At 39.8% G+C, this 15,960-nt stretch overlaps 2 protein-coding genes across 7 annotated transcripts in view; both read left to right on the top strand.

Annotated features, from left to right (window-relative positions):
• Positions 1-9,936, top strand: part of L2HGDH (L-2-hydroxyglutarate dehydrogenase) — a 43,114-nt gene extending 33,178 nt beyond the window's left edge. For all 5 annotated transcript variants that reach the window (XM_060619787.3, XM_060619788.3, XM_060619786.3 and 2 more), the window contains one exon: positions 7,849-9,936. In XM_060619787.3, the coding sequence (XP_060475770.1) occupies positions 7,849-8,044 (196 nt within the window). In that variant the 3' untranslated portion in view covers positions 8,045-9,936. The remainder of the gene's footprint in view (positions 1-7,848) is intronic.
• Positions 9,937-14,078: 4,142 nt separating this feature from the next.
• SOS2 (SOS Ras/Rho guanine nucleotide exchange factor 2) overlaps positions 14,079-15,960 on the top strand; it is a 91,065-nt gene continuing 89,183 nt past the window's right edge. For both annotated transcript variants that reach the window (XM_078448265.2, XM_078448264.2), the window contains exon 1: positions 14,079-14,271. In XM_078448265.2, coding sequence (XP_078304391.2) covers positions 14,185-14,271 — 87 coding nt within the window. In that variant the 5' untranslated portion in view covers positions 14,079-14,184. The remainder of the gene's footprint in view (positions 14,272-15,960) is intronic.

Genomic DNA, 15,960 nt, shown 5'->3' with positions numbered 1-15,960 from the left:
ACATGATTTACATACAGTAAAATATGCAGATCTTAAGTGCTCAACGGATTTTGGCAAGTGTATAAGTTCATGTATCTGCCACGTAGAGCAAGATATAAAACATTAGGGACATATGTTTTAACTGCAACTCAAGTGCTGGGAAGGAGGCTTATATATAAAAGGTACAAACTTGGAACTGAGACCCCTGTATAAAGCCAGGGACTCTTGAAGGGCTATACCCTCAGTGAAAAGGAAGTCTAGAAAAAAAAAAAAAAAAAAAAAATCCCCTTAGCACCAGAAAGTGTTAAGGAATATTGTCTGTCCTGGCCTTGGGGGTAGAGGCAATGTTGGATAGGTGCAATCTCCTCTAAAAATTTAGAACCCTGGGCCCGCCCTCACAAGTGCTTAGAGTTTGACTTTGTACCACCACTTGATCTAGGAACCTTAAACTAAGAAGTTAACTTAAAAAGTAGATCCAGGGGGCGCCTGGGTGGCTCAGTCGGTTAAGCGTCCGACTTCGGCTCAGGTCATGATCTCACAGTCTGTGAGTTTGAGCCCCGCGTCGGGCTCTGTGCTGACAGCTCAGAGCCTGGAGCCTGTATCAGATTCTGTGTCTCCCTCTCTCTCTGACCCTCCCCTGTTCGTGCTCTGTCTCTCTCTCTCTCAAAAATAAATAAACGTTAAAAAAATTTTTTTTTTAAAAAGTAGATCCAGGGGCACCTGGCTGGCTCAGTTTGTAGAGCATGTGACTCTTTTTTTGTTTTATTTATTTTTTTAAGTTTATTTATTTTAAGAGAGTCAGAGACAGCACATTGGGGACAGACAGAGAGAGAGGGAGAGGGAGAATCCCAAGCAGGCTCTGCCCTGTCAGCGCAGAGCCCAACCTGGGGCTTGAACCCACAAACCATGAGATCATGACCTGAGCTGAAACCAAAAGTTGGATGCTTAACTGACTGAGCTACCCAGGCACCCTGAGCATGTGACTCTTAATCCCCAGGTCATGAGTTCCAGCCTCACGTTGGGTGTAAAGATTACTTCAAAAAAAAAAAAAAAAGTAAATCCAGCTTGTTCAGGTCCTGCTTCAAACTAACCATTTCTCTCTCTCTCTCACTTTAAACAAATTAGAGACAGTGACAATCAGGGTAATTTGACCTCAGACTGAGTATTACTGATACAAAGCAATTATTAGTTTTGAATTATTATTTTTAAGAATCCTTTTATTTTTATGATTTTTTAATGTTTATTTATTTATTTTGAAAGAGAGAATGTGCACATGCATGTGTGAGCAGAGGAGGGGCAGAGGAAGAATCCCAAGCAGATTCTGAGCTGTCAGCACGGAGCCCAACACAGGGGCCCAAACTCATGAACTGTGAGATTATGACCTGAGCCGAAATCAAGTCAGACGCTTAACCAACTGAGCCACCCAGGCACCCCTTTAAGAATCCTTTAAAAAGAAATGAAGTAAAATGACATGCTATCTAAGATTTGCTTTAAAATAATCCAGTGAAGAGAGGTGGACAGTGAGTGGAGATGTAGATGAAACAGAATTAGCTGGGTGTTGATTATTGTTGATACTAGGTAATATATACATAGCAGTTCATTATGCTATTCATTTTACTTTTGTATGTATTTAAAAATATCCATAAAAAAAAAAGTGCTCCAAGGATGGTAATACTTCTGGAGCAGTGGATAGAAGCAAATGTAAAACCTCCATGGAGGACATAACCTCAACCCATCCTGTATAGTATTCCCCCACATAAAGTCCTGCTGAACAGGACGCCATCAAATATTACAAAGCACCATGAGTGAGAATAAGCACATAGAATAAATACCAGAATTAGACCCCTAATAACTTTGGGTAATAGTAATATTAGAAACCATAAAGTAACCTAGTGAATTTAAATGGTTAATAGTAATATCAGAAACCATAAAATAACCCAGTGAATTAAAAACAAAAAGGAACAGAAAACATGAAAAAGAATAAGACATCCCCTCCACCCCAAAACCTGAGCAAATTTGGAAACCAACTAATTAGAATTTCTAGAATAGAAAAATATACTTCTTAAATTTTAAAACTCAAATGACTAAGTTGGTAAGACCTACCTTAAAAGAAAATTAATAAGTTGAAAGATAAATCTGAAGAATTTAGAGAACATTGCAAGATAAAGGTGCATGACATAGAAATTAAAAGAGAAGAAAATGAGAAGATTCCAGACTATATCTCATAGGATTTCCAGAGAAATTGAAAAGAGGCAATACTTTGCAGAGAAGTATTTGAGAAATTCCTAGAATTGGCAAAATGGCATAAGATTCACAGGATGCACGGTGAATCCCATCTCATAAGTAAACGAAATACAAGAATGGAAATAGATTATATAACTTACAATTTAGTACAGGAGGAAAGAAAAATAGAGAATATTCAATAAGCCAAGAAATGAGAAAATCTCAGAAAAATCAGGTTAAATAGCATAATATAATAGAAATCAAACTTATTGGTGATTACAATAAATGTAAGTGTACTTAATAGTTAAGGCAGAAATTGTCACATTGGATTAAAAAATGCATCTATGTGCTAGGCAAATGGCTTATTGGAAGAAAAATACTGGGTCATTTCAGATAAAATACAGTCTAAGGCAAAAATTGTTAGAGATAAAGAAGTTCGCTATAAACTTGCTGCATATAACAGAGATATGAAAAAAGAGAACAAAAATGGACATAACTGCAAGCAGAAATCAACAAATCCACAATTGTGGTGGGTGATTTTAAGACATGTCTGTTGATAGAAGGTAGATCAAGCAGATAAAATATTAGAAGATTTGAATAACACAATTAAAACTCTTGATTGAATGGATGTATAGAACTCCCCAAACCCCATTACAAACTGCTTGTATTGTTCAAGTCCTCAGAAAATATTTACAGAGACTCAAAAAGCTCTAATCCCTAAATCAGGTTCTCAACAAAATTCAAAAACTGGGCATAGAAAAACCATATTCTCTTGTCACAATCCAGCTAAGGTGAAGATAAGTAACAAAAATACTCTTCCTTCATGTTTGGAAATTAAGATGGAGTAGTTTACTTTCCCCATACAATATGCTCATGCGAACTTCTATTTTTAGATTAACAGTAGATCCCATGGTGAGTTTTATAAAATACTAAGTTGTCCTATTTGGAACTGGTCAAAGACATCAGTTTTAGCCTTTCATAGTTCTTTTCTAGCTCACAGGATAATGCCTGCCACAGAACAATAAAGCAATAAATACAGCACTTTTCAGATGAAGGAATGCCATTAGTTACATATTCATTTTTTTTATTAAAAAAAACTTTAAGGTTTATTTATTTTGAGAGAGAGAGATTGAGAGCAGGAGAGGGGCAGGGAGAGAGGGAGAGAGAGAACACCAAGCAGGCTCTGGGCTGCCAGCGCTGAGCCCAATGTGGGGCTTGATCTCACAAACCATGAGATCCTTACCTGAGCCGAAATAGAGTTGGATGCTTAACTGACTGAGCTACTGAGGCACCCCTATGTTGTTTTTCATTTTAGAGAGAGAGGGGGCGCCTGGGTGCCTCAGTCAGTTAAGCGTCCCACTTCGCCTCAGGTTATGATCTCATGGTTCATGAGTTCAAGTCCCGCGTCAGGCTCTGTGTGGACAGCTCAGAGCCTGGAGCCTGTTTCATATTCTGTGTCTCCCTCTCTCTGCTCCTCCCCTACTCGTGTTCTGTCTCTCTCTAACTCAAAAAATAAATAAACATTAAAAAAAATTTTTTTTAGAGAGTATGCACAAATGGGAGAGGGATGGAGGGAGAGAGAGAGAATCTTAAGCAGACTTGACACAGCACAGAGCCCAACGTAGCGCTCAATCCCTCGTCCCTTGGATCATGACTGGAGCCGAAATCAAGAGTGGGACACTCAACCAACTGAACCACCAAGGCGCCCCTCATATTCACCTTTTGTTTCTAGACATATTTAAGCGTCTAGAACTTATATTCCCATTAAATTTAGCCACAGATAGGGCAAAATACATAGCTACGGATAGCTCTAAACAATTAAATGTAGCTGAATTAACAAATACTAAATTTACTAAATTGTTCTTTCAGCTATTAAAATGGAGTTTTAAAGAATTAGAAGTTAAAAAATTAAGTTTCTAGTCTTACTGAGTACTTACTATATACACAAGGCACAAATCTAGATATGAGGGTGAGGTAGGGGTGTTGTAGAAGATGCTGACCCTTAAGAAATTTATGGCTTATCTTACCTGAAATTTCAAGTGATAATACTCATCTCAAGCTGAGGTGTTCTGAGGGGGAATGCCTGTATGTAATCGTGCAAAGAAAAACCCTGAAGTTGCATTAAGTGCTGAAGAGGAAACCTGAAGAATTTGGTAAATGTTTCATGTTAGGGGCACCTGATTGGCTCAGTCGGTTGAGCCTCCAACTTTGGCTCAGGTCGTGATCTCACAGTCATGGGTCCCAGCCTGTCATCAGGCTCTGTGCCCCTAGCTCACAGACTGGAGCCTGCTTTGGATTCTGTGTCTCCTTCTCCCTCTGCCCCTTCCCAGCTCGTGCTTTGTCTCTCTCAAAAATAAATAAACATTAAAAAAAAATTTTAAACATTTCATGTGAAATAGTTAACTTTAGCTTGAGCTAAAGTGAGATCCTTAGAAAAACAATATTGTATATTGTTTTTTACAGTTTGGATTATATTATAGGTTTTGAACATTTGGGCAGGAGGGGACACTGAAGATAATTGATGTTTGTAAGAGAAATAAATATGAGACACATTTGTAACTGTAGTTAATCAGTATTAACTTATTTTTGCTTAGAAGGGAAAGTTAGGGGAATGTACTAACTAAACCTGTAAGAAAAAAAAGTTTTATTTTCTTCACTAAACATCAACGGCTGGTCATGCCACTCTGTGCCCCCTCCATGTTGGCCTTCTACCAGATAAAAGGAGTGGAACAAGAAAACTCTTGGAGGTGCTCTTAACAGCAACAGCAGCATTGTTCAGGAAAAGAAGGGCAAATGCTGCTTTGATGGGTTGCGATAAGCTACAAAAACAGAATGTACAAAGTGGAGTGCGTGCTGTCTGATAACATGGTGTGTCAGTTGATATGTATCTTTAAGACATCTTAGCATCAGTCCAGTTCTTTTTATGTTCTGTGTGTTGTATCTGGTTCTTACTTGGAAATGCTTACACCTCAAAACTCTCCTGTCCAGATTCCTTGCAGCCTTCTGTAAGAATATTTACCTTTATTATAGAATCTTTCACCCTTGTTGTAATTCTTATTTACCTCTCTACAAATGAATAGGATAGCTCTGTGACCTCAGGCAGCTTATTTAATCTATTTCTTTGCTGTTAAATATATACTTGTATCAGCCTCTTACAGTTGTCAGAATTAGAATTCCTAATACAGAGAAAGCACTTAATAAATAGCATATTATTATTATTATTATTATTATTATTATCATTATCTTATTCTCATTAGAGGGCAGTGATCTCCTATTCTGTCTTCCTCAAGTACTTCGCTTCATTGGCCCAGAATCATTAAAAATGTTTAATATGGTTGCCTTATTTGTTGAGTCTTGTGGTGTGTATAAGACAGCTATTTTTTTTCTCTTTTTTAAAAATTATTACTTTCTTTAAAGTAAGCTCTGTGCCCAACATGGGGCTTGAACTCACAACTCTAAGATCAAGAGTTGCATGCTCTGCCAATTGGGCCAGCTAGGCACCCCTAAGGCAGCTGTGTTCAAACTGTGTTTTCTGAACAGTTTCAAGGGAGGTACTCTTTTTTTTTTAGGTTAAGTAGGATTTATTTTCATTTGTAAGTGAACCCTCTTGCAACAGGTTTATTCAATTCTTCTAAAAATGGTAGCATTCTTTTAAACTCTTCTTTTAGAAGCAGCAGTTACATAGATGGAATATTGGATTCAACCTAAAAATGTGGTCCCTAGTTAACTTTGTTATTCTGCATATAAGCATGATAAAAGATTAGGATAGTCTTCACATTTCCAAGCACAATACAATTTAAAAAGCTTGTCCTTACCAAACTCCTAAAAACAGCCATTTTTAAAAATGTTTGTTTATTTTTAAGAGACAGAGCATGAACAGGGGACGGGCAGAGAGAGAAGGGGACAGAGGATCTGAAGCAGGCTCTGTGCTGACAGTAGAGAGCCCAATGTGAGGCTTGAACTCATGAACCTGAGCTGAAGTCAGATGCTTAACCCACTGAGCCACCCACGTGGCCCAAAATAGCCATTTGAGAGTAAGCCAGCAGAGCATTACATCACCCCAGTGAAGTGTGGGCTTCGTTATATGCACCAGTAAACCTACATGGCTAGCTTCTGCATCCCACTTTTACAGATTTTACACCTATTATGCCAAACAGCATTTTAAACACTGACGTATAAACTCCCCAATAAGATAAAGCAAGGTCAGAAATGAGAAGTGTTTATCAGAAACAGGATACACCATCACTTAATAGTCTTCAAACAGTATTGCACTTTAATAGTTTTGACAATGTGCTCTTGGAACAATCTGCAAACAACTCATTTTAACAGACAAAGAACGCTTTTAAGCTGACATGACTGTCCTAAATTGTTTATTAGGTAAGAATGTTACAAACATTGCTTACATTAGTGGTACCAGCGGAGCTGGAGAGGATTGCACCTTCTCCATGCTAGGTGGCCAGAACCACTAACAGTGTGGTGGAACTTGTGACCCTCTCCAAAGGCTGCATTCTTGCAGCCTGCAGATGTCAGTCCTTGCATCCCCCTGTGCTTGTGGACTGGTTTGGTGATCCAGTGGGTGTCAGGATTTCTACTGATAGCTTTATGGAATGGATCAAAGAAGATAACCTCAAGAATTTGTATGTGGAATCTTCACCAACCCAATAAGAATTCAGGATTCTCAGAGCCCCACAGTGGCATCCAGCTCGCTCATGTGCAACAGACTGAAGGCTTCCAGTAAACTTTTAGCTGGTTAGCACCATGATGGACAGGCTTGCCCTAGGTCACACCCTCAGGAACTGGGAGTTTGCAGCCACCACATGACACACAAATCCAATCTATGACCTAACCTTGCTTGGCTTTGTACAAGGGAGGTAGTTTTGGATTCAAAAATACTCTATTTAGATTTCATTTGTAAATTTTAACTATCTTTAAAAAAAACTAATTTTTGAACTCAAGTGTCATAAAGCAGAACTTTCAGTAGTAAAGCCTCTTACTGTATGAACATGCTGCCAGGTTGTGCTTTTTCTATCATCTCTGTTTAGCTAATTGAAGGTTATCCTGATAGTGAAGGCTAAACTGTTGAAAATAGAAACAAATCACAAAAAAGAACTTGTTGCCATTTGTAAATATTTTTCTCTATAAATGTTAATTTATACTCAACAAAATGAAAAAATAAATAGAATCCTGTTGCACATATTTAGGAATGCAACTGACATGTAATACATAACTCCCACTTCTATTGCTTTTTATTAGTCAGAAGAGATTTATTTATTCCCATTGGTTGATTTTGTAATAAATTCATCTTATAAATCCAAATTAAAAATGCATCTATTTTAATTAAATGTGGGTTTATCTGCTACTTTGGGAAAAACAAATATTTATAAGTAACTTGCCATTTGTGTATTCATTTGGTAAGCATTTATTGACACTGTAATGTGGCAGGCATTATGCTCTAGGCTAAGGATATGTTTGACAGGCTACCCTACCAAACTGATAGCCTTTGGCTAAACACAAACCTATTGGGTTTCCACATAATGGTGCATTTAGAAGAATAAAGACTTTATTGCTTTAAGAATACTCTGAAACCACTGATCTGTAAAGTGTCCTGTCTCTTCTAGTCAGTTGACTACCATCATGTTTTTGCAGAGGTCCAGCTGGAGTAAGAGCCCAAGCCCTGGATAGAGATGGAAATCTGGTAGAAGATTTTGTATTTGATGGAGGAGTTGGGGATATTGGAAATCGCATTCTTCATGTGAGAAATGCACCTTCCCCTGCTGCTACTTCTTCTCTTGCAATTTCTGGAATGATTGCAGATGAAGTGCAACAAAGATTTAAATTGTAAATAATGTAAGGAGCTAAGTATGCATTTTAATTTCCACATTCAGCAACAAGAATATACTAATTGTATTCTTTACGGAAAATGATTTGAAAATCTTCTTGTTAGGTATCTCATTTAGATAACAACTGAATTGTTAGAATGCTGTAACATAGAAAAATAATTTTTTAAAGTCCATGCTCCTTTGTGAATAAAGAAGCAAGGTACAGTTGTGTCTGTACTGAATCCTTGACTGTTATGGACCTCTCCTCACCAGCCATGATCTGGAGATTTGACTCTTAGAATTTCTGGAAACGATGGCACAAAAAATTGATTATTCCCTTAACTTTTTGTCTTTATAGTATCTAAGCTTTTTTTTTTTTTTCTCTCCTAGATCAGAAAATATAGTATAATGTAGGTTGCAAACCTCCTTTTAACTTTGAAGGATCAAATGAAAACTCACATTATTTAGAGCAACAATATTTGTATTTGGGAATTTAAAATTCTCGATTTAAAGAAAATTTATGAAATTCCACATTTTTAAGTAGTTTGAATAAGATTCTATCTCAGCTATAATATTTGTAAGAAATAACTTTGCAAAGGAAATGCAAACCCTTTATTATTCCCAGTCTTTTTATAAGTGACTTGGTGTAGGGTTCCCATTAAATCCAAACAGCAGTACACTATGAATGGTTGTTGCCTACTCTTTAGTCTTCTGTGGTTGCAAAACTAAAAGAACTTAGAACTGATAGGTTTTTATGTGAGCAGTTTTAGAATTCTGCCACTGATATATAGAACTCTGTAATTTTAAAAATTTACCTCTATATCTCTGTTTTTCAGTCATACCAGGTTTCTCAAACGTTAGCCAAGATCACTATTTTATTCATGCCTACTTGGTTTTCAGGGATTCTATGAACTTTTATGAGGATATTTCTTCATTTTGAGGAAATACCTAACTTTGAGGCATTCACTTTTGTAAACCGCAAAAGTGCCTTACATTCACGTGTACTTCATGAGTATTTAAATTATTGCCCAGTGCCAGTACTGTATACTGTATATATGTGTGTGGTATCTGTTGAAATGATTCTTGCAATTCAGAAAGTTGGAAAATAGAAATATAAATGAATTTATGGCAGCCCATTGATTGGGGAAATTTTATTACAGCACCACCAGTTAGGCGAGACATTTTCATCCCTTCCCTCATATATACTCTCTCAGGATTAATCTTCCACTCTTCATTCTTTCCTCTTATCTCTCCAAATCTGTGTGATAGATGAGTAAGAAGGATGTGCATTTTGACTGAAAGGAAAAACTTCTGTTTTCTTCTTTTTCACTTCAAGCCTCAGTGATTACATTGTCTGAGCTACCTCAACCATTAACTTGAAAGGCTACACCATCAACTCATGTTCAAGAAGTAGCACATCCCAGGTAGAGACTAGGCAGTTATTTGACACTTGGGATGAACATATTGAAAGCATTTAGAAATCATTCACAGAAGAAATTAGCCCTAATGGTTCTTCATAACAACTGATTCCTCCAAGAAATGTGACACACAGGATATTTTTCTGTTCCATCGCAAGACTATTAAGAGATGGAAAATTTTACAATTCTCTATTTCATAAACAGTGAGATTACATATATACTAAGCTGTGAAAGACTGAAATTATAAAAATAACTGTCCTCATTAAAGCAACCCTCATTCGAGTCTATATTATACCCCAAAAAATATAAGTGAAAAAAGTTATTGAAAGTGTTTTGAATGTGCAGGTTATTCTGTTTGTAAAACATTTTATATTTATATCAATAGGGTTTTGTTGTGTAATACTGATATAATATTTAAAAGTTTTGTGTATTTCTGAGATAAGAAAATGTAAATTAATATTAAAATATTTTAATGAGTTTTTGTGTTGTAAACATAATTTTTAGTTTCATAAAACTGATTCAAGTGAATTTTTTGTGTGTAAAACATGAACTATCATAGCTTTAAATAGCAGCCAACCTTAGAAAAATGAAAAAAACTATTTGCATTTAATATAAAAATGAGGTTTATATTTTAGGTAAAAAGTAGAGCACTTCCCCATTTACAAAAATGGCTTTCCACTTGGTAGTGGTGGCAATATCTGGCTCACCTCAGTGTCATCTTCATACCCCCAGAGCACCAGGGAACATGGTTTCTGTTCCATAGCAGAATATATATATAACACATAAACACACAGTGCTTTGCAGGCAGTGGAGGGGACAGTAAATCAATCAAATCGGAATTTCATAAATCATTATAGTTTCTCTTAGGAAGACATTCTGGTATGTTATCTTTTACACGGGGGGTTGGATTTCTGGGCATAAGCCTCATATAAGGGTGATAGGGCACATGATCTGTCTGAAAGCCTGCTCCAACTTCTTGCCAGCAGGTTGACTGTAAAAGGACCAGAGTTAGCTACAGCAACAAACCATGAAAGTGAGTGACAATGACATTTATTGTTTCCTGTGGCATTGCTTTGGTTTGCTTCTGACTGGCAGCACTTGTAGCTTTAAATACATCGAGGAAGTAGGAGAGAGTAAATGGGAGAAATGTTGAGTAAGTCCTTCTTGAAAATGCTTTTCAGTGCAAGAATATTACTGTTAAAATTTTCACTGCCTTTTAAAATTTGAGATGTGCTTAGATTATTCAAGTTATCTCCCAAAAGACAAATTCTAAATTTCTAAATTCTAAAAAGACAAAATTAGTACTTGTCAAATAACTAGCATATTAATTTTAACTCAAATTTATGACCAAGTATAGTATCAGTATGTTTAATACTCCAATTTTTAAAAAAGATTTTGTTTTTAAGTAATCTCTACACTTAATGTGGGGCTCTAATTCACAACCCCGAGATCAAGAATAGCATGCTTTACTCACTAAGCCAGCCAGGTATCCCTAATACTTCTATTTTTTAACACTTGAAGCAAGTGTTTATTATTTAAAAAAATTTTTTTTAAATATTTATTTTTGAGATAGAGACAGAGCATGAGGAGGGAGGGGCAGAGAGAGCGGGAGACACAATCAGATCACGCGAGATCACGAACTGAGCCAAAGTTGGACACTTAACTGGCTGTGCCACCCAGGTGCCCTGTATTGTTTTTAAAATGTTTTTTAATTAATCAGTGTTTTGAATAAGTACAACATTCATATGGTTGAAAATTCAAAATGCCCCAAATGTACTCCATGAAAGAATCTCCTCTCCTCCAAGCCACCCAATTCACTGATTCATGAAGCAACAAAAATTGTATCTCTTGTGCAGCCTTGCAGAGATATTATACATAAAAAAATATTGCCTCCATTTCTTTTTACACAAGTGGTAGCATACTCTGCATACTAGATTATACACCCTGCTCTTTTCACTTTGCACTGTCTCTTTGATAATGTTCAAGTGACCTGAACACAGTGGCCTGGTTCTTTTCAAATGATTTTATAGCTTCTATTCTGCGAATTTACTATTATTTGTTGAACCAGTCCCTCATACCTACTGACAATTATTTAAATTGTTTATTTCTCGGGCATTTTTGTTTTGCTTTTGGTGCGTCAGTACTACAATCAATAACTTTGTGTTAAATCATTTCACATTCGAGCAAGGGTGCCAAAGGACATATTCTTCGAATTTGCTGGGTCAAAGGGTATGTGCCTTTGCAACTTTGATAGTGTCAAGTTGCCTTTGGTAGAGGTTGAACCAATTTAAGCTCTCACCAATAATATATTAGAGTATCTGTTTCTTCATATTCTCACCAACATAGTATATCATCAAACTTTTGGATCTATGCGGCTATTCTAATAGGTAAAAAATAACGGTATAATTTAAATTTCTTGTAATATGAGTAAAGTTGAGCATCTGTACTATGTTTAAGAGACATACTTCATTTTCTGTGAACTGTGTTTTTTTTTGTATTTGCTATCCTTTTTTTCCCCTTACGTTTGGTCCTATTAATTTGCAGAAACTCCTTTAGATATTGGGGAAATAAACTATTTAGAAAATGAGTTACAAACATTTTTTCCAGTTTGTCATCTGCTTTTTGCCTTACCTTGTGATGGTTTTTGTTTTTGCCACACATTTTAAAAAATGGATTTACCAATCTTCTAGATTTTATATCATAGTAGGTCTTTTGTACTCTGAAATTATAAAGTTATTTTATGGTTTTAACTTTTTACATTTAAGTCTTTGATACATAATGGAATTTATCCTAGCGTATCATGTGGGGTATGGATCCAACATTTTTTTCTAGATGGCCCTTTTGTCTGGTTGGGATTTTTACAGGAGTAATTCTTGGATTATCCCTCTCATGCAGGTGGATCACATTTCTGTTTGCCTAGCTCAGAGATCACAACTCAGATGCCTGTAGAGACTAGGCAGGTTACATAAAAGAGTGAAGAGTGCCAGGTAGGGAGTATAGCCAACTGGAAATGGGATGGCATACTTTTCTAAAGAGGGCAGCCACTACCGACTGCCTGCTTGCTGACTATTCCTTTGCAGGAATGCAGCAGCACCCAGTGTTGCTGGATTTTTGTCCAGAAGCTGGAAATCCATTTTTATATGAAATCTCTTGATTTAAAAATATTAACAATTTTAAAATTTAAATATAGATTTGGGTAAACAGAATGTGTCTTCAGCCAAATTTGGCTCGGAAGGCTTCCAATATCCTCCTTGGCCAAGAATGAAACTTCCTACTGACCACTTTACTCTCTTGTAAGAAAATATAATCACAGTCTCGTTTGACAGCCTAGTAGTTTACAGCTGGAGTTCCGGACGAGGAGAGAAAAGTAAAAAACCGTCTGTATAAGTCAAAGTCTGCCGTCACTGAAAAAGTAATTGGAGAAATACAAGCATTTTACTATCCTACCCTTTATCCCAAGTACATGGGAATGTGGATGTGACTTTATTAGAAGAAATTCGTGATTCCGTGGGTACTTGGATTAGAAAAATAAATTTTCCAACTCTGTCTTTCTGATTTTTGCCAAATGACAAATTGAGGTGTATTTGAGAAGAGGATAATTGTTGAGTTACTGATCCTGGAACTGAAGTATACAGCATGTACTCCCCCGCCCCGCCGCCCGTTCTTTCTTTCCCTTCCTCACTAGTGGCTGAGAGCTTTCCGCGTCTCACCTTTCAATCCCCAAAACATCACACTATGAAATAGTTAACTACCTCCTATGTATACACATACGTTAAACATCGTGTCCAGCCCGAATGTCCTTTTCTCTCCCCGTCCTGAATTGCTTCCCATGACTGTCGTCCTCGAAGAGTGGCACCGAGTCAGGCAGGATTGTCTTGGGAAGGTCGAGAGAAGGGAGCGTTCGTGTTAGACACAGTAAGTTGAAGAGTCGATCTGGGACAGGCCCCCAGCAAGTCCCTAGCACAGGCCGACACCCACGGCCGGGCCCCCGCGCCTCTGAAAGTCCGCGACCGGCCGGCGCCTCTGCCTGCTCCGCGGCGCGCATGCTCCGTGCGGGGCTTCTCCGGCGACCCGGGATAATGAGCGCCGGGCCGAGGGGGCGGGCCGAGAGGCGACTGCTGGGGCCCGGAGCTCGGCGGCGGCCCCGGGGCGCTGTGCGCGGTGTCTGAAGGGGCGGCGGCGGCGGTGGCCAGCACTGTGCGCGCGAGAGTGTGGCTCGCTCGCCCGATCCCCAGGGCCCTCTGGAGGTGACTCGAGCGGGCCGGGCAGCGTTGCCTGTTGGGAGGGCGGGAATGAGGCGATGAAGAGACGAGCTGCCGCCGCCGCTCTCCGCCTGCCGCGGCCGTAGCGGTAGTTGGGGCGGGGGCGAGGGCGAGGGCGAGGTCAGCTGTACCCCGCGCGGGACTGCGAACCCAGACAAAGGAGGAGGAGCCGCCCGAGGAGCGGGCCAACGCCTCCGGGAAAGGAGGCCGACGTCTCGGTCGCAGGGGGGTAGCCCGGGTTCTCGGGCCGCCGCGCTTCCTCTGCGGACTCTGCGCGAGGCGAGGCCGCCCGGGCCGAGGAAACCGCCCCCGGAGCCCCCGCCCGCCCGCCGGCGCCGCCCCCGAGCCGCCTCGGCCGTAGCTGCGGCCCGGGCGGCGGCGGCCGGCGAGGCGAGGCGGCCCGCGCCCCGCCTGTCAGGCCACCCGCCCGGCCCGGCTCGGTCCGCGGGCCGCCCCTGATGCAGAGGCGCTGCCGCCGGGGCCATGCAGCAGGCGCCGCAGCCGTACGAGTTCTTCAGCGAGGAGAACAGTCCGAAATGGCGGGGACTGCTGGTCTCGGCCCTGCGGAAGGTCAGTGCCGCTCCTGGGCGGCCGCGGGGGCCCAGGGAGGTGCCGGGGCGGCCGCGAGCTGCGTCTGCGGAGCCCGGCAGCAGGCGGGCGGGGGGTGCCGGGCCCGGGGCCCCCTGCGAGCTTCTAACGGAGAGCTGCACATCCTCCCAGTGCCCGGGTCCCGCGGGTCCAGCTGTTGCTCAATGGCTGGCTGTGGGGGGGCTCAACAGTCGCCTGTTGCATCAAGAAGGACGTTTTCTCAAGTTTTTGCCTGGCCCCGGAAGGAAGGTTTTGTTATGATCATAAAAATGGATTTCATGTTGCAGTCATTTTGTCAGGCGACTTCCGCCGTTGGCCAATTTGTTGTCCTCAGGCTGGATTCGGGCAGGAGAAAGTCTCGCTGGTGTTTACATAGTTTCTAAAACAAAAGTTCATTTCCAGACCTGGTAATTACTTTTAATCAGGTTCTTTGGGGGTGTTCCCCTAGGCAGTTTGCTTGTCAAGGGTGTCCACTCACTTAAGGGGCAGTACTGTTTTGTAATATGAATGTGTTTCACGTGTGAAATGTCAGTGAGCCGTTAAGACTCCTTTTACAATTCTTGAGGTAAATTTAAAGTGCCTTCTTAACTTCCTGCCAGAAGTGTCTTATCTGTTTACAAGAGATTTCCCCTATAAAATTTGGTGTTTCTTCACTGGGTGCAGTTTAGAACTTGGAATCATTTTAAGGGGGCAAAAAAGGGGCAGCTCATAAAAATCACTCTTTCAAGTTTGGGTGTATATCGCCTGAGTGCATCTCTCCTGTAGGTGATGTCGGTCTTCGTTTGTGCATTTAGATAGTAATCACACTGTCATTTTTAAAATAAACCTTTTTGTAAAGTCAAGACAGAGACTGCAGGATTAGACAGGACACCTGCTGAACATGGGCTTCCATTGCCATTGATGCAGGTTTAGCCCCATCCGCATTTTGTGCAAAATAACCAAGAATAAACTTCAAAATAATAAAGAAAAATAAACATTAACTTAAAAGACTGCACTTGGAAAATAAATGTTCATACAATACATTTCTGTAAGTGAAAGGAAGAGGTATATTTTAAAACTAAAAACATTTTCCACCTGCATTCAGTTTTAGATTTTCCATTGTTTTCATAATTCTTACAAGGAGATACTGCCTCCCTTGGGCCAAACACCAAGTCATGTCTTTTTAGAGAACTTAGTGGAGGTAACCAGTGGCAGTTATCATTTCATTGGCATGCTGGGTGTTGAAGTATTAAATTGACTTTACTTCCATGGGCAGCCTGATTCTAAACGGAGGGGGAAAGAAACGGGTATGTGCTGAGTAGTGATAATGAACTCTGGCCTGAGTTGAAAGTAAAGGGGGATATGCTTAGATAGTAATTGACTTGTCCATGAACAGTTGCACTCAGCAGAAGTGTGAGTGCAGTTATCAGGTAGGCATGTATTGTTGGCAGTGTGACGCACGTATCTACCTACAGGTACTTTCTGGTAGCAAATAGTCTTTGAATGTATGTTGCATAACTTATTCAGTAGGTAGCTTTTACCCTAATGATCCTGCATGCACAGATTTACTTCTTCAGGTTAGGCCAGAAACAAAGCCAGAACAAGCCTACTAGTCCATTGCTTTGAGACTGTTATTTTGCATTTATTTTCTGTGCTTGTTTACCTGGAGCTCAGGTGTCTTGTAGACTTGTA

The sequence above is a fragment of the Panthera onca genome, chromosome B3 (genome assembly GCF_046562875.1).
Source record: "Panthera onca isolate mPanOnc1 chromosome B3, mPanOnc1 haplotype 2, whole genome shotgun sequence".
In the NCBI taxonomy this organism is placed as follows: Eukaryota; Metazoa; Chordata; class Mammalia; order Carnivora; family Felidae; genus Panthera; species Panthera onca.
This window is presented reverse-complemented; position numbering and strand designations above follow the sequence as displayed.